Source organism: Fusarium flagelliforme, assembly GCF_020744385.1.
Source record: "Fusarium flagelliforme strain FIESC 12 MPI-CAGE-AA-0113 chromosome Unknown B0J16scaffold_3, whole genome shotgun sequence".
Classification (NCBI taxonomy): domain Eukaryota; kingdom Fungi; phylum Ascomycota; class Sordariomycetes; order Hypocreales; family Nectriaceae; genus Fusarium; species Fusarium flagelliforme.
The window spans coordinates 3,368,888-3,390,633 of NW_025763505.1; the positions used below are offsets into that span (position 1 = coordinate 3,368,888).

The 21,746-nt window shown below is 49.1% G+C and overlaps 6 protein-coding genes across 6 annotated transcripts; 2 read left to right on the forward strand and 4 right to left on the reverse strand.

Annotated features, from left to right (window-relative positions):
* Window positions 1-2,004: 2,004 nt before the first annotated feature.
* On the reverse strand, window positions 2,005-3,217 carry B0J16DRAFT_302702 (mitochondrial carrier domain-containing protein). Its single transcript, XM_046124646.1, has 2 exons — window positions 2,974-3,217; window positions 2,005-2,924 (listed from the first exon to the last, which is right to left on the reverse strand). Exons 1-2 carry the CDS (start codon window positions 3,095-3,097, stop codon window positions 2,125-2,127), a joined length of 924 nt encoding a protein of 307 aa, XP_045984957.1. The 5' UTR covers window positions 3,098-3,217; the 3' UTR covers window positions 2,005-2,124.
* A 59-nt stretch (window positions 3,218-3,276) lies between these two features.
* Window positions 3,277-4,239, reverse strand: B0J16DRAFT_338687 (TOM7 family-domain-containing protein). The gene is made up of 5 exons (XM_046127468.1): window positions 4,039-4,239; window positions 3,935-3,981; window positions 3,854-3,882; window positions 3,757-3,793; window positions 3,277-3,697 (listed from the first exon to the last, which is right to left on the reverse strand). Exons 1-5 carry the CDS (start codon window positions 4,063-4,065, stop codon window positions 3,676-3,678), a joined length of 162 nt encoding a protein of 53 aa, XP_045984958.1. The 5' UTR covers window positions 4,066-4,239; the 3' UTR covers window positions 3,277-3,675.
* Window positions 4,240-4,541: 302 nt separating this feature from the next.
* On the forward strand, window positions 4,542-5,677 carry B0J16DRAFT_354928 (uncharacterized protein; the record flags this gene model as incomplete). The annotated part of the gene is made up of 2 exons (XM_046129399.1): window positions 4,542-4,561; window positions 4,624-5,677. 2 exons carry the CDS (start codon window positions 4,542-4,544, stop codon window positions 5,675-5,677), a joined length of 1,074 nt encoding a protein of 357 aa, XP_045984959.1.
* Window positions 5,678-6,005: 328 nt separating this feature from the next.
* B0J16DRAFT_265489 (cohesin loading factor-domain-containing protein) lies at window positions 6,006-14,194 on the reverse strand (the record flags this gene model as incomplete). The annotated part of the gene is made up of 8 exons (XM_046123398.1): window positions 6,006-6,838; window positions 6,889-6,986; window positions 7,042-7,596; window positions 7,649-7,764; window positions 7,816-9,348; window positions 10,285-13,418; window positions 13,599-14,067; window positions 14,120-14,194. 8 exons carry the CDS (start codon window positions 14,192-14,194, stop codon window positions 6,006-6,008), a joined length of 6,813 nt encoding a protein of 2,270 aa, XP_045984960.1.
* A 2,379-nt stretch (window positions 14,195-16,573) lies between these two features.
* Window positions 16,574-19,166, forward strand: B0J16DRAFT_284962 (kinase-like domain-containing protein). Its single transcript, XM_046124035.1, has 4 exons — window positions 16,574-16,791; window positions 16,848-16,915; window positions 16,967-17,134; window positions 17,198-19,166. Exons 1-4 carry the CDS (start codon window positions 16,740-16,742, stop codon window positions 18,782-18,784), a joined length of 1,875 nt encoding a protein of 624 aa, XP_045984961.1. The 5' UTR covers window positions 16,574-16,739; the 3' UTR covers window positions 18,785-19,166.
* A 107-nt stretch (window positions 19,167-19,273) lies between these two features.
* Window positions 19,274-21,099, reverse strand: B0J16DRAFT_338694 (RAI1 like PD-XK nuclease-domain-containing protein). The gene is made up of 9 exons (XM_046127469.1): window positions 20,881-21,099; window positions 20,543-20,785; window positions 20,459-20,490; window positions 20,376-20,403; window positions 20,303-20,310; window positions 20,151-20,251; window positions 19,931-20,101; window positions 19,583-19,882; window positions 19,274-19,521 (listed from the first exon to the last, which is right to left on the reverse strand). The coding sequence occupies exons 1-9, from the start codon at window positions 20,950-20,952 to the stop codon at window positions 19,352-19,354; spliced, it is 1,125 nt and encodes a 374-aa protein (XP_045984962.1). The 5' UTR covers window positions 20,953-21,099; the 3' UTR covers window positions 19,274-19,351.
* Window positions 21,100-21,746: the final 647 nt, after the last annotated feature.

Below are 21,746 nucleotides of genomic sequence, written 5' to 3' on the forward strand. Positions count from 1 at the left end.
GCATGGAATGGGACCTTGATGAGAGCTAAGCCTCTTGGATGATCAATCCTCGTCAGTCGCGAGATATTCCTGATCAAGAAGCTCAGAATCGATCTGTTGTGTTTTGGCATCAAACATTGGGTGGAAAACGAGAATGCACATGGCTATCCGACCCCGACGGGTACGAGGCACGTTGTCATCTCCGTGCCATCGATCTTGAGTGATGAGTCGTGATGCTTGTCATCCTCAAGATCGATGCAGCACCTTTTTTGGAAGTTGATAGTTGCGGCGCAGTATTTCTATCATTGTCTTGATGAACTGATTTTGCTGCCTCGGCCCCTGGTTCGAGAAGCAATGTTCATGTCCGCTTCTGGCAGTGAAGAGTTTTCACAGGGACAAAAAAGGAAATCTGGGTGCAAATAGAGATTCTCTGTTCTTTTTCGTACGGTTAGACTGATCTTGAGAGTCGATGGTGGCTGCGGAGAAGTTCGGAAACACTCACGCAATCTGTGGTGTGACTTTTACTGGGCGTCGGGAGTTTGAGGGCTTGGATGACTGAAAGTTAGCCAGATCTTGCATCAAATCTAGGTACGAGAATTAAGGGACCGAAACCTGAGTGGCTTGAGCAGTCAAAGGATTGTAGTTTCCGGGTTGAGGATCTGGTTTGCAAGTGCTTAGGAAGGTGTTCGTTGTGGTGAGTGTTATTATGCTATTGCTTCGTATTCCGGTGGTGAGGACGCAGCGTTTGAGAATATTAGATATAATGAAGAGAATAGTTTTCCCACATCAACAAATCCATTAGATGGTATAAATGTGTTCATGTCTTTAGACGTCAAAAGCTGCCATTATCAAGATGCAGCTGTGTAGGGTAACCCAATCGTCAGGGTGTCAGAAGAATTAGCTGCTGAGAGCATAAGAGACGAAATAATTTGGTCACCTTATGTGAGCTTAAGCTGACGGTTAGGCAACTTTATTTATGTAGCCTAAGCCTTAGAGGACAATTCTTCTGTCACCTACCTAGCCAATGTCCAGTGCTATGAGGGCATCACGAAGGCACTCCTCCATCACTTTATGAATCAAAGGATTCTTCCAAAGTCAAAGTGGTGCAGAATTTCAGATGGAATAGACTTTGATTCTTTCAAAACTCTGAATCGCAGTGCTGTTGCTTTTCGCTGCTGTTTCTCGAGTGTAACAATGTTCGGTTCCCATCGCCGAACATAATGGTGTTTCACGCATCCCAACAACAGAGTCAAAGAATAATGATTGAAGAGATATTATACAATGAAGATCGTTTTGAAACCGATGCTCTTATCTGTGAAATGAGTTTAAAGAGGATGCTTATATCTCTATGTTGTCGACGAGTAAAGCCTGCAGCGCAAGACCACTTCAGTCCATCTCTGATACAGGACCGTAAAGAAATCGGCTTGGGGTCTTCACTTCCTGAGATGGCACAACGTATATGTCATGCTTCTGCGTTTGGCAGCCGCGACCTGTGGCCGTTCCACGGCATCATGTCTGGAAAGGACAGAAAGTCGGGACTGAAGATGACGGCTGCCAACAAGCTGAACTCATTATCTTTGATTCACGAAAACCAGCCTCTATAAGAACAAAAGAACCAAACAAACAGAGAGTTTTCTATGTCAACACTCTATACAAGAAGACACTATCAAAAACCTGCTTCAATACTAGCCTCTACGACATACAAACTACTTCATCAAACAACACCGAGAATACTATAATCATGTGTGTCGACGAATGCATAAAGTACGACTGCACGGCATGCCAGCGCCGTATCCGCACCACCGAGTAGAACCTCCTGTGCTCAGAGGCGGCCGCGGGCACTTGCACGACAAGAGTCGACTTCTTCATCTGTTATCTTCCAGCTGCCGAATGCGGGATTTGTGAGGAGAAGAGGAAGGATACCGAGGCGAAGGGGGCGAAAGAGAAGCTGAAGCATGGAGAGTAAAGCTATGGAAGAAGTCTTGGGGCTGGCGTTGATGGAGATTCACTACCTTGCTGTGTAGTGGGACGAATAAATGACTTACGAATTGGGCTACGAGCCTCTATTTAACGACTGAAAGCTCTCTATGTCTATTGCACAACCGTGATAATTCGATTACCAACGCCAGACCATACGGGTACCGCTCAAACCCAGTAAGGAAGATAGTACTTGACGTTCTCGTACACCAAGAAAGTCACCCACGTCGCAGGCATGACTCTGACCACACCCGGCACTAATCCACGATAGAAGCCTCTAATTCCGTCCTCGGTCCATATTCTAACCACAGTGCCTCTGATACCCCGTCCAAACCGCTCATCAGCTTGATAGTTCTGCAGTCTGCTTCGAAGCACCTGATAGGGATACGTAACAGCACCGGCAACAAACTTGGCGAGACTGGACAATCCGATCGTCGCCTCAGTTGTCATGTGGTCTCTTTCAAGGCCGTACTTCTCGCGACGACGGGTATGATATAATCGTTTCAAGGGATCGTAGACAGCAAACTGCACAGCACCGTGAGACACTCCTACCAAGGAGATTCCTAGACCACGGTAGAAACCCCGGATGCCTTCGGTCTGATAAATGGAGCGCGCACCAGCAAGCATGGAAGGGTAAGCGCCCTGAGACCCGCGATCGGAAGACACCATGCGGACTTTGAGAACCCAGATAGGGTTCGTCAACGTCGTTGTTGAAGCGCCTGCAAGAGCGCTCGCAACGAAGTAATCGCCCGGCGATGGACGTCCATCAGGTCGCCCTTGCCAAGCAGCGACAGCATTCTCAAAGCGCGACTTGAAGAAAAAGAAAGAGGCCCAACTAGAAGCGTTTCCAACAAGGTTTGGCGTAAGACCGCGGTAGAGAGAGGCGATGGGATGAGAGGTAGATGTCAAGGCACGAAGGATAGATACCGTCGTTGGACGGACTGCACCAGGAGCTGTACTGCGATAGACTGCAAGATTGTTAGATAACTGCGCTTCCTGTATAGAAAAGAGACCTACTTTGCATGCGAGTCTTGACTACATCAAGAGGATGCACCGTCAACGTAGAGACAGTTCCTGCACTGAGACCAGCGATAGACTCGATGGTTGCGGGCGAGAGTCCCGCATTATTGAAGTCGGGCATATGAAGGGGGAAAAAATTAAAATGTCGTTATAATTTCATCTATCACATCTTATAAGTACGAATCAAAGCAATGAGGTGCCACAAGGTAAGGTTGTTACTTGAAGAAGTTGTAGTTGAGACTTGTCGTTGACATAACTATTTGATATTTCAGCGGAGCTCAAAAAAGGTAGTAGTAGTACGGATAGCCCAGCCGAGACTTCGACGTCACCAGCGCAAATCTACAGAGTCATCTGCCGCTTGAAGCCGACAACCGTTGAAGTATCACGGTCTCATAGAGAAAAGACAAGAATTGATTTAAGAGTTTTCATTAAGAGTGGGTTTCCCTTTATTCTGGGCTTCCTAGTCCTTGATCCTAGTGTTGCAAGATGATACACGGTGATATTTCACACCCTTCATTCGTACAGTTCTCGACTCGACTAAACCCCTCCTAGCATTCATCCAGCTGTCGTTGATTCCTTATCCTAACGCCATGACATGAATGCTGGTCGTAGTCGTTCCTTTCCTTCCGCGTCGTAAAGCATCTTTACAAGATATTGTACACTGTTTTGGTTTCGTCTCATTATAGAATTGCTCTTCGCTTAGGAGAGGGGAGAGAGAAGGCTGGAAATCGTATGTTAGCATTGGTGAGGCGTATATTAATCATGAAGCTCGAGACATACCGGATGACGGAAGGTCGGGGCTCGCTGCGGGTGTAGCCTGATAGACGTAGTCAGTATTGTCGTTGCAAGCGCATTCGTTATTCGAGCTTATTCGTACCGAGGTAGAGGATCAGAGGAAGGTAGCCACTGCAATAATGGTTAGTCAATCTCAATTAACATGATGTAAACATCAACATACTAGTGAATGGCGACGCGGGAAACGTCAATGAGCTTAGCAATGCGCTCCTGTAATATCCATTAGCGAAGCTGTATCGACACATTTGATGTCAAGCTAAAGCGCACCTTGGACTCCTCGGAAAGGGCAAACATATTGAATTATGTCAAAGTTTTGTTATTAAACTGACTCGAAAAAAGAAGTAAATAATGACACGGCGTAGCTCGACCGAGATATTTCGAAGCTCGAGGCTGATGATCTATTAAGCGCAACGCAAATCGGACCAAGGCAAAGCGTTGACGTCTGCCCAAAAATTTCGGAATAAGCTACCCGGCGCCTGGAAATTCCACCTCCGAATCGCGGATGATGGATACAGGCGGAAGAACCTCGGTCGACGCCACAATTTCATTTTCCATCTGCACCTCTAATGTGGCTTAGTCTATGCGACAACGCTAAGCATGTATCTTTCTATTCATCCAACCTCAGCCAAAATTTCCAGAAGCTCCATGCAAAAGTGACAGTTAGCTTCACCTCTTCATCACAACTTGCCATTCAGTCAATTTGTTATCTTCTTGCTGCTCCTTATACTATAAAGCTTCAAGAGACATACGTCTCTTCAAAATTCGTCATCATGGCGCAAAATAGACACTGGTAAAGCTCCCCATATTCCCCATCGCATCGCAACGCGACGACAAAGCTAACACATGCCGCAGGGAACAAGACAAGGAGGCGACCGTCTACATAGGCAACATCGACGAACGCGCGACATCAGCGATGGTATACGAGATCATGCTTCAGATGGGCCCCATCCACAACATCCACATGCCTCGCGACCGCGTCACGCAGACGCATCAGGGCTTCGGCTTCGTCGAGTTCCGCACGCCCACCGACGCCGAGTACGCGGCTAACGTCATGAACGGCATCAAGTTGTACGGAAAATCACTGCGTGTAAATAAAGCCAGTGCCGACAAGCAGCGAGCCGCAGAGGTTGGCGCCGAGCTGTTCATTGGAAACCTCGATCCCATGGTCGACGAGAAGATCCTCTACGACACGTTTAGCCGGTTCGGTCCGTTGCTTAGTTTGCCAAAGGTCGCGAGGGAGGAGTCTGGTGCGAGCAAGGGTTTCGGTTTCGTCAGCTTTGCCGACTTTGAGAGCAGTGATGCTGCTATTGACACATTGCATGGCCAGTACATTCTGAGCAAGGAGGTCTCGGTTCAATATGCTTTCAAGAAGGACGGAAAGGGAGAGAGACATGGTGATCAAGCTGAGCGAGCACTCGCTGCGGAGGCGAAGAAGCGCAACATCGTTCCCGAGGCGCAACCTGTTCCTCAGGCATTCCTTCAACCACCGCCTGCCGCCGCGGCGCCTCCAGCTGGCTTCGATCCCTCAGCCATGGGAAGAATGCCCGTCGGTGCACCTCCCCAGGGCGTACCAGGTGGTTTCGCGCCGCCTGGACGAGGCCCTTCACCATACAACGCCGGCGCCCCGCCCCCTGGAGCTCCTCCTCGAGGTGCTGTCCCTCTGCCCCCAGCACCATCTGGCCTACCGGCGCGACCACCGCAATCACAGGCTGGATATACCAACCCAGCCGACTTCCATCCTGGAAGCTTCCGACCACCATCTGGATCTCCTGCGCAAGGTTACCCAGTTGCTCCTCCACCTGGTTTCCCTACACCTCCTCCGGGCGCAGGTGCTGCTCCTGGAGCTCCTCCACCTGGTTTTATGCCTCCTCCAGGCTTCCAACCACCCCCTGGATTCCGTCGGTGATCGCCCTCTCCACAAACATCACATCGTGTTATTTATGCAAAAGATTCCCTCAGTAAGCTCAAGACTCGATAGAGTCCAAGACATGGATTGAAGCCGTTATTGCGGCTAAAAGACGACAATCGTCATATATCTAATTACTCCTTCCTTACTCTTTCATGAAGATGAGACCACGGACATCTATGGTCAGGTATCGTACAGGCCTCCATAAACCCCTTTGAATCTGGTATACAAAACATAAAAATAATTCCTCTTTTTTTAAACAAGCGGGCAAACTCCTTGCCTCGAACGCCGGATTTATACTCTACCATCACATCCTCCTCTTCTGCCTCTAGGGCCCTGGGAGTGCATCTTGTGCTTCCCTCGTGGCCTTGTCCCATTCATGCGCTGCCTGCTGGTGATGGCCTTGTACTTCGTACGACTGAGCAAGCATGCCGTCTGCGACACTCTGCCACAGAACGTTGCCGCTGCGTTGTGCCTGTTTCGCTGCTGCCATGGCAGACTTGAGCGCTTGCTCGCCAATGACGTTCTCGAACAATCGACTGCGCATAATGGCGAGCGTGACGGCTGCTCCCAAAACATTATTAGTGGATTTGGATCCTGCCATGGCAGCCTGTATGTGCTGTTTCTGGTGGTTGAGTTGTTGAGGAGGTTCCGTGACGATGGCGGCCATGACGTTGTGCCAAGCTGTCCGCAGATCGACATTATGATGGTTGGCGCATAAAGGGTATAGTCGGTCTATCAGATCGAGCGTTTCGGGGTCGTTCCTCTCGTTCGGATGCTGCATGATCCAAAGTCTGTTGAGGCCAGCTAGCATAGCCAGTTCGCGATGTGCAGCTTTTATACCGGTTCCACGTCGGTCCAGGTCGAAGTCAGGCTTTTGGAAAACCTTCATAGCCTCGTGTAATTCCCCGATAGCCTGGCAGTAGACACCAGATAGATAGAGAGTGAGTAATCGCAATATACCTTGAATAGATGGTGTCATAAGAACCTCAAGTTTCTGAACGGCTTGCCTCACCAAGTCCCATTGGCAGTGACTAGCTGCGTAAAGACCAAGTAGGACGGTAAGATAGGTCTGAGCCTCTAACCGCCACTCTCGTTGCGACATGGCATCTTGCAAAGACGTGGAGGGTCCGTACGGAATCCCAGCTGTTGTGTTATCCCCTGCGTAATGTTAGTAGTTGCAAAAAGAAAAATAATCGAATATCACATACAGCCATCAAGTACTCTGACACCTTCTTGCCAGAACTCAGCCGTCCTACGGCCATGGGCTGTCGACTTGTGCATGTTTACCAAGCCTGTAAAGGTAAAGCTGTCGCCGGGTCAGTTGGAAATCGCAGATATAGCACACAATGTTATCAACTCACATGAGAGAAGCTAGCTCCATCTTGGTCATAAACGACATAACCAAGTAGTCCACCGGCGCATCCCCTCCACTTCGAACAATACCAGCTGTATCGCTGCTGATGGTATGCCCTGTAGAAGGTTGCTTCCGGATGGGAATCAAAAAGTCCGACTTGACATTGTGCCAATCCCTACACCGGTCCATACGATCTTGCAGCGTCTTAAGTTTCTGGCAAGTCAATTCTAGACTAGAGTGATTGATGCTCGACGCAAGATCCAAAAGTAGTGTAAGTATATCGAGCTGCATTATATGAACCGACTCATCGAATTGGAACTTGGCCACTTGAGCAATGCACGCCTGGACTTTTTCGAGGTTACCATCCTTGGAAGCTTTCAACAGAGTGAGCCCTTCAAGAATGGAGGCGAATACGCAGAGAGCGTTGTCGCCGCGAGCGTTTGCAGTCATTTGGATAGAGCGAATGTTCTCAAGAGCGTTGGCATCAGCTGTTTGGCCAAGCTCCATATAGAAGGAGGTCTTCAGCAACCTGAATGCATATACCCAATGGGGGTGTTTATAGCTGTAGACAAGTCAGTCAATAATGCATGGCCATTAGTGAGCAATATACGTACGTCTCGCAGTCAGCAATCTGTCGATCGGCTGCATTCAAAGCAGCCTTGTGGTTACGCTGAAACAAGAGCTTCAGCCTGATATAATGCATACAGTATTTGAGATCGGCCAAGCCATTCTAAACCACCAATTAGTTAAACCATGTCAAAAAGTTGACTTGCTCGCTCACCTTTTCGCAAAGTGAGATGCCTTTCGTAATGGCAGTCTCAGCTTCCATCGAATTCTCTGTCTCTTCCAGTAGAATGGTAGCATATCTCAAACGCATCTTAGCTTCTTGGCGAGGAGACAACCTGTTACTTTGCAAACACGCCTCTAAACATGCTAGACCAGTTGAGATCAACTTTTGGTACTCTTCTATGCGCGTAGTATTCATAGACATGGCAACATCATGTACAGAACTACGGGCCTTTTCAAAGCATTCTTCCGCTACTGCCACCATGACATGCACGGTGTCTACGGATCGAGCCTTGGGGGTAGTCGCCGGTGACTTCTTGGTGATACTCGGAGAGCGAGCGCTGATAGCCGGGGAGTTTGTGACGGAAGAAAGCGGGCTGGGTTTTATTCGAGGAGTGGTCATCTGTGGTTGAGCTTGCGGTGGTTGTTGCGGTGGTTGCGGTTGAGGTGTAGACTGCTGCTGTAGTTGTGGCTGTGGTTGAGGTTGAGATTGAGGCTGATGTGGTGGAAGTGGTTGAACTTGGGGGCTACTCAGCATGATATCAGATGGATTTATGGTGCTGGCATCATTTTGAGAAGGCCAAGTCCTGTCCTGTTCAGGTTGCGAAGTAGGAACAGTGGTGCTTTGCTTCTGTCCCATCGCGACAGGGGGGAGTTGGGGTAGGTTCTGAATATCCTGCAAATTCACATAATGCATCTGCTCCGGCGCAGCCTGAACAGGTTGGTATGGCGCGGGCTCGGATTGGGTGTCGACTTTGATCTCAGCAGGAGGCTCTTGGATTGCTTTTTGCGCAGGCTGCGCAGCTGTTTGCTGTGGCTGTCGATGAAACTCTTGGCGGGGCTGTTGATTGTGTTGCGTCTCCTGTAGCACTTGTGGCTGGACTGGCGAGGGGAGTTGCCTTTGAATAGGCTGGGGCGAAGGTGTAGGGACTGCCGTTTGGGGCTGTTGTTGAATATGAGAGTGTTGCTGGGGCTGGGGCTGGTATTGTTGCTGTGGCAGATGCTGCTGCTGCTGTGAATACTGATGGTTGTGATTTTGCTGCTGCCCTTGCGCCTGCGGATGAGGAAGTCTGTACCCTTGGTTCTTAGGTGTCGCTGGCGCTAATTGCTGCGGTGACGCGACGTGCCTTTGGTACATCTGCTGCTGCTGTTGGTGGTGATGTGGCTGCTGGAACTGCTGCTGATACATCATATTCTGCCCGCCTGGCGACTGTTGGTGTTGCCATACATTCGCTGGGGGAGCATATTGCGCTGCCGTTGGCTGTAACTGATGACTTCCATATGCCTGGCCTGTTGCATCATATCCCTGATAACCCGTCTGCATACCCCCAAACTGCGCCATCTGCTGCTGCTGAAGGTACGCCTGCTGTTGCTGTTGCTGCTGTCCTTGCTGCTGGGGCATCGAGTAGTATTGTTGCTGCTGTTGTTGCGGACTCGTAAACTGTTGATAACCGCCTGGCAGATACGATGAGGGTGGATTCATCCCGGGCACTGGCAGCGGCTGCTGCTGCTGCGAGCCGTGCTGGCCCTGGCCCTGGCCATGGTACGGCCTGTAGCTCATGGCCTGTCTTTCCTTTCAGTATTGTTGGACCTTTCGGATCGTTTTCAGCAGTCGAGTCGTTTTATCGTCACTCGGCGCAGACCAACGCGATTGCGCTTCATCGTCCGCTTCGTTCGGTAGTCGAATTGAGAGTTTCCCATTCACGGTGGCTCGTGTCGCGTCGTCCAGGCAGCCACGGCCTTGTCGCTCGACTATCCAAAATCGTCTCGTCGTCGTGCGTCTAATTCTGACTTTCCGTGGTTTGAAACTTTGATCGTGTTAAGTCTGAATCGTGAAAGGATGAGAAACACGGTGCGACAGGATCCTAATCGTCGTGTCGCAGAGCAACGTGATTGGGTGAATTTAGACTAGCAATTGCGGAACTCCAACAACCAACCAACACAACTTCTAAGGGTCCGATCTCAGTTTAAATAGGTAAGTACCTACTAATAGAATCAAGCTCAAGTTTCTTATACTTCACAATCAAAGATAATCAAAAATGATGATGGTAGGGAAAATTATGAAATAAATTTGTCCATCATGCGCTATCGTCATTGCTCATGCTCATGACATGGAAACTATTATCTTACACTTTATGATAAGCTTTGGACCATGTCTTTGTTATCGTATCCGTACTTTTCAACCCAATGCAACAGATCAACCCGACCAAGTCAAAACAAATCCAAGGCCCACGCTCGCTCGTCTCTATAATACCTGCTAAGCGCCAGGGCATGCAAGATCCTCCTTGGGTATTAGAAGAAAAGAAAGAAGAAAAAGAAGAAGAAAAAGAAAACAAGATATGCACGGAAACTCCAATGTCGTCTGCCCATTGCGTAACCTCCCATATGTTTAGCCCATACATACCCATTCAGCAAAGACACACCATCGTGCCGTGCGGTCTGCAAGCACAAGGCCTCTCCATACACCCTTCTCAGAACACTTGATGATTGTCTCCCATGTTCCACCGTCACTAGCGGTTTCACTACCTGAGAGACTTCTGCCACCGACATGAATACCCTTGCGATCCTCCTTCCTCATAAGACGGAGAATCTTGCCTCCAGGTGTTTGAATTGCCAACTTGGCAGGCTTCTTCCCAGCAACAGTGCCCGTAGCTGAGCTTGGGGCCGAGCCACTAACAACACTTGACGCACCCATGCTCAGCGCCGAACTAGGACGAACGAATGGAATAGGACTGGTGGCTCCTGGATTAGATGACGGCGTGAGTGCTGATCCACCTGCCAGTGAGCTGGGATGTTGCCTAATGGCAAACACAAATGTGTTGTTGAGAGCCAGTCTCTGGCATTGCGGCTGAACCACATAGATATCATGTCGCTGCGCATGAGGAGTAGGATGTCTAGTGACAAACTCATAAGGCGGGTTTTCGCCGGTGTGAACGATCGGAAGGGCAAAAGCAAGAGGGTGTGGAATGTCCTTAATGCTGTGCATAAGTCCACGCTTGCCTGCGTAAATCTTCAAGGTTCCTTGACCTTCATCGCCAGGTAGGAGGGCTTTGACCGTGTACCGCTTGATGCCGTTGAACCATTCTGCCTGAGCCAGCGCTCTCTTCTTGACTATTTCGCCACTTTCAAACACATCTCCATCCGAGTCTCGCGAGTAGCCCCGGACTTCAACCTCAGCAGCAATCTCTACGTCGCATGGGACACTGAACTTGATATGAACCATCTCCAGATCCTCTATCCTGGTCGAGGCAGTGTTGTAATCCACCATCTCGAATCCATTGCGGAAGAAGGGCGCACATGCACAAGGTAGGTTGAGGAGGGTCTCATGTGCCACGGGGGGAACAATATGCTGTTGCTCATGGTGCTCGGGGATATGGGTCCAGCAAATTTCTAATGGTCTCGTCAAGAACCACCAGCTGTCGGCGGTATTGGTCGCGTTTGAATACAAACCTCGCCGAGGATAAGAGGGACTGGCAACGCAGCAATCGATCATGCGCCACTCGTTGTCAATCAAGACAGTGTTCCACCAGTGGTTGGGGCGAGGCATGATGTTGATTTCAGAAACCTCACCCGGAGACTTGAGATAACCTCGCACGATCTCACAGTGAATACCAATGGCAGCACACATCTCCATCACCAGAACCGCATACTCTTCAGCGCATGCTCTCTTGGACTGAATGACTCGTGTCGTATTGATTTCTCCCTCGAAGTCTTCTTCCCAAGTAATCTTCTCAGAAACCCATGTGAAGATAGCACGCAGCCGTTGTACGTCACTCCGGTAGGGTCGACACACGTATGTAGTAGCAAGCTGAATGGCGGTGATGGCAGGAGGAAGCCCACTGATAAAGCGCGAATTCTTGTCCACTTGAGATAAGTTAATCGCTTGGTAGTTGACGGGTTCGGGGACTGGCTCTCCATCGGCTCCTTCATCTCCCTCAACGCCCTCGTAAAGCTCATCGACAGGGTTCAGGGCGGGGTGGTCCATCATTTGACATCGTTCGCGACGCTCAGTCAATTCTATTGTACTGAGCGAGTTGGAGCGATTCACGTCACGACGAACTTGTACCCAATCAACACCAGCACCGAGACCCATTTCAGTCGCAGTCTCTCTGCTGGTAGGCGTACTGCCCATGCCAGGCAGAGGCGATGCTCCCGCTGGCATTGAACGAGCAAAAGGCGATCTGGGGGAGTCCATGCCACCACCCACAACTCCACCTCGACTATTTGCAACGCCCGTTTTGGCAGTGTCGAAAATTTTGCGGAAGATATTTCTCTTTGGGGGCTTTGGTTGCACTAAACCTCCCAATTCCAAGGAGGGATCCTCGTGGAATCCGACTTGAGTTTGGGGTCGTTGTTGCTGAGCTGGAGAGTCACTAGCATGGCTGCTGTGGTAAGTGATTCCCGTGAAAGGTGAATCAGGTCTATCAATCTCCAGGTCTCTCGCGCCAATAGCACTTTGAGCACGTCCACGATTGCCTAGACGAGCAAGGCTTCCAGCACTAGTAGTACTGAAAGCACCTGCCGACGTTCCACTCCACAATGTCCTAGAAGTGCTTTGAGTTGATGCGCTGATATTGCTCTCTTTACCTGACGAGGAATTGGTCGAGGTGGTTTTGGTTGTGAGTGTACGTGCAACTCCTCTTCCAATCTCATAAGCTGACTTGCGAGCCCGCAGCTTACGTTCAGGCTCACCAGAGCGGCTCATGGATGACTTAGGTCGCTCGAACGGCACATTTTTAGGGGGCGGAGGAGGTGGCTGATCATCATCTTGCTCGCTCGCTCTCGAGTTTTGGCGGTGCATGTGCTGGAAGCGCTTCTCCATGCGATCAACATAGCTGCTGAGTTTGTCGTCTCGTCCGCCGTTTTGGGAAGACTCGCCGCTCCATGTCTCATAGCCTTCGTCCTGTGGTGCAATACCCATAGAGCTTTTAGGCCTGGTTCGATCTGGTATTCTCCTATTTGACCCGTGAGACAGCATGTCGAAAGATTCTGGAGACCAAGGATCGGCAGCAGGTGCCGGTGATGGCTGCGCTGCCCGGTTGAGACCGCCACCCAAAACGTCCAATTGTTCCATAACACCATCCATAGCCTCTCTTAGAGGCGAGGGCGTCATGCCTCCTGCAGGGGACGGTGGGACGGGAGTAGAAGTGCCTGGTGTGTACGGCGTATAAGACCTGTCGTCGAAAGACCCATGCCTTAGATGTGCTTTAGGTGGGTTGGGTGGTTGTGGCGGCCGGGAAGAGTTATTGGAGTTTTGTCTTGAGGGCGACAAGGGATTGAATGAAGCATTAGATCCATGGCGTGAGATATCAAAAGAGCTCCTATGCAAATCGATTGATCCACCTCTCGCTATTTGCCTGTGAGGAGGCGGGGGAGGGGGTGGTGGAGAGTCACCACCTCTTTGTTGTCCTCCTCGATAGGGTACCATTGCACGATTGTTGAAAGAAGGCGCAGGTGATGGTCCTCTACCAGCATAGCTATGTCCATGGTGCATTGGTGGAGCAGGAGAAGGCCCTCTCCCGCCGTAGTTGTGATGAGGAGGTGCTGGTGAGGGTCCTCTGGATTGGTAGTTATGCATAGGCGGTGCCGGTGAAGGGCCTCTGGATTGATAATTGTGCATTGGTGGTGCCGGTGAAGGGCCTCTGGATTGATAATTGTGCATTGGTGGTGCCGGTGAAGGACCTCTCGATTGATAATTATGCATTGGTGGTGCCGGTGAGGGAGCCCTTGACTGATAGCTGTTCATGGGTGATGGCGAAGGCGCTCTCGATTGGTAACTGTGCATAGGCGGTGCTGGAGACGGAGCCCGTGAGCCATAGTGATGAGAAGGCGCCGGTGAGGGAGCTCGGTGATCGTGTCTCGGCGGGGCAGGCGATGGTCCTCGTTCATTCTCATGGGGGCTAGGTGCGAATGAGGCACCTGAGTTTTGTCGTTCCTTGGGTTTCGGTGTCTCTTTGAAGACCTCGGGCTGTTTAGCACTGGTGTAGTGAGGAGCCTTGGCGTATGCTTCAAAAGGCTTTCGGAAGGTTCTCGATTTTGAAGGCGCACTGCTCGCATTGTTCGAGGCTGGGGTAGGAACAGATTTGGTCGTCGGACGGAATTGAGAAGGTAGAAGTTCAACAAAGTTGGAGGGGAAGGATCCAACTGTTCGTCGATCACGGTATAGTCTGCCCACCCACCATGAGCCATCACCGGCATTGAGACATTCTATTAAATCTCCTTCGATGAATCCCAGATCTCGTTTTGACTGGTTATATTTGTTAGCGCCCAATGACGGACTTCAATGGCATTAAACAAACCTCTCCACCCCATGAGTATACAGCTCTACACCAACATGGGAATCGCGAAGGGAGCGGTGGTGCTGCGGGTGGCATTGTGATATGTGTGCAATCCGGGACAATTCGAGCAGAGACTAAACAAGGTCCAAAGTAGGAAGATTTGGACTCGAACAATTCGAGACGCGTCGTAGGATTTATCGAACTGTAAACAGACACATATCAAACACAATCTTGTCGAGATTAGGTATGTAGGTTGTCGAAACACCAAAAACAAGTGACGAAAGATGGACCAAGACGATGTCCCGCAATAGATGGATAGTGGAGGTGGAGGAGGAGGAGGGCGGTAGGTGCAGAGAGCAGTAAAAAGAATTACCACGAAACGCGGAAATTAAATTTACCACAAGTCAAGACTGTAGTCAATTCAGTCTCGAGATGCAACGCTCTGATAATATGAAAAATGAAGAACGTAAGAAACGGTTTGAAGAAAAAAGTAAAGTAATGGAGGTTGGTAGGTAGTTTGAAGCTACGCCTGTCAAAAAAGCGGTAGGACAGCCGCGGAGCTCGAGCGTCTGGCGTCACAAAGCTGAGAAAGGTCGAAGTTGCTACAGCAACACGAGATCGGCGGGGCAGACGGTTGGTTGTTGAGTTGTCCCACCGCTAAAGCCATGCAAGGGAAGGGAACAGACAGGACAGCCTAACTGAGACAGAAACAATTGGTACAAAAAGGCTGTTTATCTTGGTTATGATTCGTGAGTTATACGCCCTGTTCTCTAAACATTTCTTTTTCGGTTTCTGCTTTATCGGAAGCTTAGTCTATCGGAAAAAGAAAGGCACTCTGCATCACTTGTGTCACTGTATCCAACAGAACAACGAGTGTTTTATAGCTAAACAACATGATAGCATAAAAGTCTTGTTGCTAGAGGAATCTTACTACTACCCTAAGGTAACCAACCCTGTGGTCTAGAATCTAGATCCAGCTCTCAAAGACAAGGTTGCCGGAGATGGAATAGATTGCTAACTAACAAAGTCCGAGTGCACTGGCCATACAACAGTACTGAGGTAGCGTTCGAAGTGAGGCTGCCCGCACTTTTACTTCCACTTCCCGTCGGGTCTCCATTTCCCTTTATCAGGGGGGGCTTGTTGCGTTGCATGATCGTGACGATCAGAGCTTATAACAAACAAGGCTCTTCGATGGGGTACGGAGGACGGGGGATCGAATGTATGGGTATGTTTGTCGAAAACGGTGCACTGTTCACTTATGCCATGGTAATTATAATTTGCTCCGAAATACGCATCTTTGTCATCAAGAAACAGAAACAGAAACATTGGGAACGAACATCTGTGCTTGCTTATTCCTTAGCCAACCATCGACGATCGAACCACCGTAGCAACGTCGTGGTAATATCCATATGACCAATAATTATTTCTTTAGAAGAAGAAACATTAGACAAAAGACTGTTGAAAACCCGCATTGTTTACTCTATCGGCAATCTTGTCATTTCGATAACGACTCCACAGGAAGAAGTTTATTGATAACGCCCAACCTCTGTTGATTACTTTTTCCAGTACTACAAGATCTTGAACGGCGTGATATGTGATGTGATATGACGATCGATCTTGAATGACAGTTAATACTGACAGTAACAGCCCAGTCCATGACAATCGTCAGTCGTGTGACAGTGTCTTTCTACCCCAAGACTCAAGTAATTTCTGAGACGCAGCTTTACCTCATAAAGAGTAAAATTGACAAAAGAAGTCTCAGTCTTTGAGTGCAGCAAGTCATGCAAAGCCCGACAACAGTCTTGTCCAATTCCAAACTTTCTTGTGCCTGAAAACAGAGTCTTTTCCGTTGCTACCTCCACTCGATCCGGCCGGTACCTTGCGTTAGTGTGTTCGAGGGAGGGCACGAAAACACTAGACATGATGAAGGTAGACATAAAGTTAAGATCATGTAATCATACGAAGAGAATGATACACTGCAACGTAGATTTAATTCAGTCATCTCTTTTCTGTCTGGTGATAAAACATCAAACACTCATGGGCGCTAGGATATGCGCCAGGGTTGCCTACAGGGGATGACAAGCTAAAAGTGACAGGGAGGGAGGGGCCCAGCTCTCCACTGAGGGCGGCACAAGCTGCAAGGCGTGGATAGTCATGAGAGACCATGTTAGAAGCAGTTGGTATGGAAGACGACTCCACGAAGCTACATTCTTTCTCTCGGACAAACACTATCATGAACTAGAACTAGAACCTCAACTTTCAAATATCTGGAATCTTTTTATATCCCAATTGAGAAATTCTTCATAGTTGCTTGACCTAAACCTTTACGTCACTGTCGGGCTGACCGTTTTTATAGCGCCGGTAGCTGTCCAAAAAATCAAGCTCAAAGTAAACAAAGCCAGGGGCTGGCTATAGCTTTTTGACAGGGTCCGCTTCCCAGACAACGGTCAGGACTACCGTGACATACAACCCGCATGACTTTTAACCACCTAATAAACTCCAACTCCGACTTTGAATTTCAATTGAGTTTCCTTCAAGCAGACACCATATCTATCCCCATCCAGCTTCATATCGTTGTCTCTTCTGCTTGAGCAGCGCGAATCCCAAATAACGACTCGACATTGTATGACGTAGATCCACAATGGCTGACGAAGGCGTTGCTGAGCATTATCAGGTCCTCGAGGAGCTTGGCCGTAAGTTTGAAGCTCTTGCACCCAAAAACAAAAATCAACTAACAATCTCCTTCTAGGGGGAAGCTTTGGTGTTGTCTACAAAGGCATCGAAAAGGCAACTGGCGAAACTGTCGCTATCAAACATGTAAGCCCATCATTACTTCGGTTGCCCGGTCCACCAGCTGATAGTCAACAGATCGACCTTGAGTCCAACGACGATGATATTCAAGATATCCAGGCAGAAATCGCTGTGTTGAGCACATGCGCAAGTTCCTACGTTACTCAATACAAGGGATCTTTTCTGCGAGGTCACAAGCTATGGATTGTCATGGAGTATCTCGGCGGCGGATCCTGTTTGGATCTGGTAAGTCTCACCTCCATGAAATGAAACCCAGCGATACGGCACTCAATTGCTAACCGGGAATAGCTAAAACCCGCCAACTTCAGCGAAACACATATCGCCATTATTTGTCGTGAACTGTTGTTGGGTATCCAATATCTACACAATGAAGGCAAGATCCATAGAGATATCAAGGCTGCTAATGTTCTCCTCTCCGAGACCGGCAAAGTCAAGCTCGCTGATTTTGGTGTCGCCGCTCAATTGACCAACATCAAGTCACAGCGAAACACTTTCGTTGGAACACCCTTCTGGATGGCCCCGGAGGTTATTCAGCAGGACGGATACAGCTTCAAGGCTGATATCTGGTCGCTGGGCATCACAGCTATGGAGATGGCCAACGGAGAGCCTCCCCTGTGCCACATCCACCCAATGAAGGTCCTTTTCCATATCCCCAAGAACCCTGCTCCTCGCTTGGAGGGCAACTTCGGCAAGGACTTCAAGGACTTCATCGCCCAATGTCTCACCAAGGATTACGACCGTCGTCCAACTGCAAAGGACCTCCTGCGCCACCGTTTCATCCGCAATGCCGGCAAGGTTGAAGCCCTACAAGAACTTATCGCCCGTCGACAAATGTGGGATGCCAACCAGAACAGACAGAAGCACCCGATTTACTACCAAGAGACCCTGCAGACCATGACTCCTAAGGACGAGCAAGGAGAATGGGTCTTTGATACAGTAAAGTCGGTCGCACCTCCACCCAAGAGGCCAACGATCAAGCAGCACCGGAAGCCATCGTCTATTTTCAACGCTGAAGAGGCGATGAAGAAGCTGGATGTCAAGGATGGTCCTCTGGGAGGAACCTCTCCCGCGCCCGGCACTGTTCGAAAGTCGACTGTCCGACGGTCATCTATCGCTCAAAGCACCACATCAGCGCGAACTAGTGGCTCTCCTCGAGGCTCCATTGCTCCCAAAAGGCCCCTTCAGACCGACATGTCATTTGGCAACTCTGGATCGACTATGCGTCTTTTCCGAAGAGTACCCTCAGACAGTTCAAGCCAAGGTGGCCGACCAACATCGTCTGACGATGTCTTTTGCGACGAAAATTCTCCTCCCATGAACGCTCCCATCGAGCCATACGGAAAAGAGGCTGTTCTTGGACGTCGACTGTATACTAAGGCCGTGGAGCCTTCTCTAGCCGAGCTGCATGCTCAAACCTCTGCCATGCAGAAGCGAGAAGCCCTGGCGAAACTATCAGACGCATTCGCGGCCTTGGATGCAGTTGATCCCGAAGGAGCTTACCATCTCATGACTAGTATGGTATCATCTATGGCTCAAGACAACAAGCTCAGCGCATCAATCCTGCGACAGCCTGTCCAGAAAATCCCAGACGACGGAACCCCCCAGGGCACTGTGATTGTCAAGAACACCACTCCTGCGGCTAGTCCAGCCAAGCTCGTTATGGCTTCTAGCAACCCTCATCTTCGCAGCCACCGACGCCGTCATGCCGATACTCCTACGATGTACGAGAAAGACTTTGACAAGGACAAGCTAGCTGTTGAGAACAAGTACCCCGGACAGGAAGCCAGGTCTGGCATGGAGCACTGCAAGCAGCTCTCCGACGTGCTCTACTCACGCTGGGCTGACGGTCTTCGCCTTCGATGGCCTGCCGTTTAATTTCCCAACCCCCTCATCAACGATGAACGACTTTACACCATAACACAACCCAAGCGATCATGGTCCCCTTTGCATTAATCTACTGTACGATTCATGTACGAGATTTTCTTGTACTAATTATTTTGCATTTGGTTCTGCTCTTTCCCGCATCAAGGATAAAAGCGAGTCATAGGAGGATTCAGTTGGTGTCGCATTTTCATCTGCATTTAATGACCCCGGGCTGGCATGGTGCTTACGATGTGATGATATCTTAGTGATGATCTCATCGGCATGGTCTGCTATTTTTGTTTTGCGTCCTGTTTTTTGGTTAGTTTTGCGCGTGCACAAGGCGTTAAAGGGCATATTTCTTTTTTCTAAGAATATGGGAGGTACGGAGGCAACTCTTGTTTTGATTGTTTAATGCATTGTATGTGGTTTCGATATGGACAAGTAAATAGGCAGATACAGGTACAGACTGGATGTATGAAACGCATTATGAAAATGTTTCAAAGTTCTCTATTCAACGTGACAGGTTGTAGAAAAGTTATCCTATCCAGAGTTATGATACAGCAATTGAGCGCTTGACTATCAACTTTCGTTACTGGGCCCAAGAGCCAGCTTGATCCTCCAGTTCTTGAACTCGTCTGACAAGATATCGCCGTGGCCCGTCTCTTCCACCTTGAAAAGTTCGATCGTAGGTGACTGAGGCTCGCGCTTTATTCTCCATACGCCCTCATCGGTGATGTTCTCCGATAGCCCTATCAAACCATGATGTTAGAAACAAAAGCCTCATTATCTGACTACACGCGGTAGACTTACACTCCAAGAAAGTGGCGGCAAAGTTGACACACATATCGGCGTTCCACTTGGGGTTTGGGTAAGAGTTGACCGTCTCAGGAATGCGATGCGTCTCGATATCCTTTGCCTCAACCAGAATACCATCACGAGTGCGGAACCCAACAACGATACGCGGTACGCCGAGAAGGAATGACTGAATCCAGTACTTCATCAGTTTGCGGTTGAAGTTCTCCATGTCACCCTGGTTGCGAATCTCGGCCGATGTCTTGAGTTCTACCCAGTTGATAGGGCTGCCCTTTTCTTCGGGCTTGGAGTCCCAGACTGCCGAATGTCAATTAGGAGAGAAGAAGGCTTGATGGGTTCACTTACTGGCATCAACTTCACCACCAAGGCAGAGAACTGATTTACCGATACCTGTTCGGACTACGGAACAGTACTGGGCCTTGTTGTTGACGACCTCGTTTTCACGGTTTTCGATAAACTCGCGAGATGTCTCTGCCCATGGCGCTGGCAGAGTTGACAGCGTCTCGAATTTGTACCCTTTGTAGATGTCAGAAATGGTCGCATCGTTGAGAAAGAACCGCCATACCCCAAAATTGCATGACCTCTAGCGGTGGCCCTCTTCTGCGCTTGTTGTTACCCTCATTGGATCTGGAAGCCATCTTGTAGGCGTTGTTCTCTTCAATGAAGCTTTACAAGTCAATCACCGATACAAAAATGACCGAATGAAGGGATCCTTACATGCAATCCTTAGAAGAAGTATACGTTAGTGACGTTATTCGGTGGTATAGGGGGCTCGTCATCTTGGGCATACTTGGTATAAAGTGGCATTCATCTCGAAGCTGTTCGTGCGTAATAAGTCAAACTGAAACAACAAAAGCCGACGGTCGAACTCACCCATCCATCTGATCAAAAGGGACGGCCATGATCTACGAAGGATATTTAGAAATTGAACGTCGCTTATTGAAGGTGTCAACTGACCTTGGTCATCATTCCTCTCCATGTAACAACATTAGCATCTATCTTCTTACCCGTTTCTTGCTCATGAGCAATGATAGTTTTGAGAAGACTGTCAAGGTGGTCATCTCCGGTGTCGTCTAGCTTCTCAAAGGTATCGAATCCTTTGGAAAGATCTGCCCCTAGCCGTGGTGTGTAGTAATACTTGAGGGAAGAGTCGTCTAGATGAAACTCATGGTTATCGTCGTAAGAGAAGCAGGCAAACTCCTGCAGAGGATATGAGTACACGAAGAGACGAAAAAAAGTGAGCGACGAATGCAATATGGAAGCTCATCACAACTTATACAAGCTGAAGTACGCACCTTGGGTCTTTTGACAGGCTGGCTTTCACCAGCAAATCGACCAATGGGCTGAACAGAAAAGCGCGCCGCCATGATCCTGGAGGGCGAGAAAAGTCTTGTCAGATATTGAAGTTTTTCTAATAGTTTTCTCGATTTAATTGATACGCGTGGAGAGATAATCGCCAGCTGATGAAGGGATGTTGGTTGATGAAACCAAGTAGTAATGGTATGAAATGTGAACCCGTTAAAGTCAGATGCCTGGTCTACTCTGGTACTGGACGCTACAGGCGGCCCGATCAACACCGCCAGTCCTGTGGAGGCACAACACAGTGGAGTGGCTCTAAGCTACAGTACAGCTTGTCAATGTTCTGGCGCCTAACTGCTCGGGCGCCTGCATCAGAGTCCCATAAGTTCCATGCTCTCATCCATTATACACCGTCTGAATCAGTACCTACCTACCTAGGTAGGTGCCTCTTGTAGGTATTTTGGATATATGCTGTAATGGATGTAAGAGTAGGCTACTCCTTGCAACAAGCCCTAGAGCTGGAACTCTAGATATTTTCGATGTTAGTAACATGAAGCCTAGAATCAATACATACGGGTTATCCGTATTGCCTCTCCGTTTAGAAAAATAATTTGCTGCCTTTGCTCTGGACAACGCATGGTATAAGCTGTGTTTCCAGTCGACGGTAAGCTGCATGTAGCAGGTATCCAAACTGCTTGATATCTATGATTGGTTTAAGGATGGTAACTTACAAACGTCCATGTAGAGTGCCAAACATATTTTAGGTTGCTAGGTTCCATCACTTCCTACTTGTTTTACTTCTCTGCTATTCAATTACACAGATTCACAACAGCGAGAGGGCGAAAACTGATCTGGCGCAAAG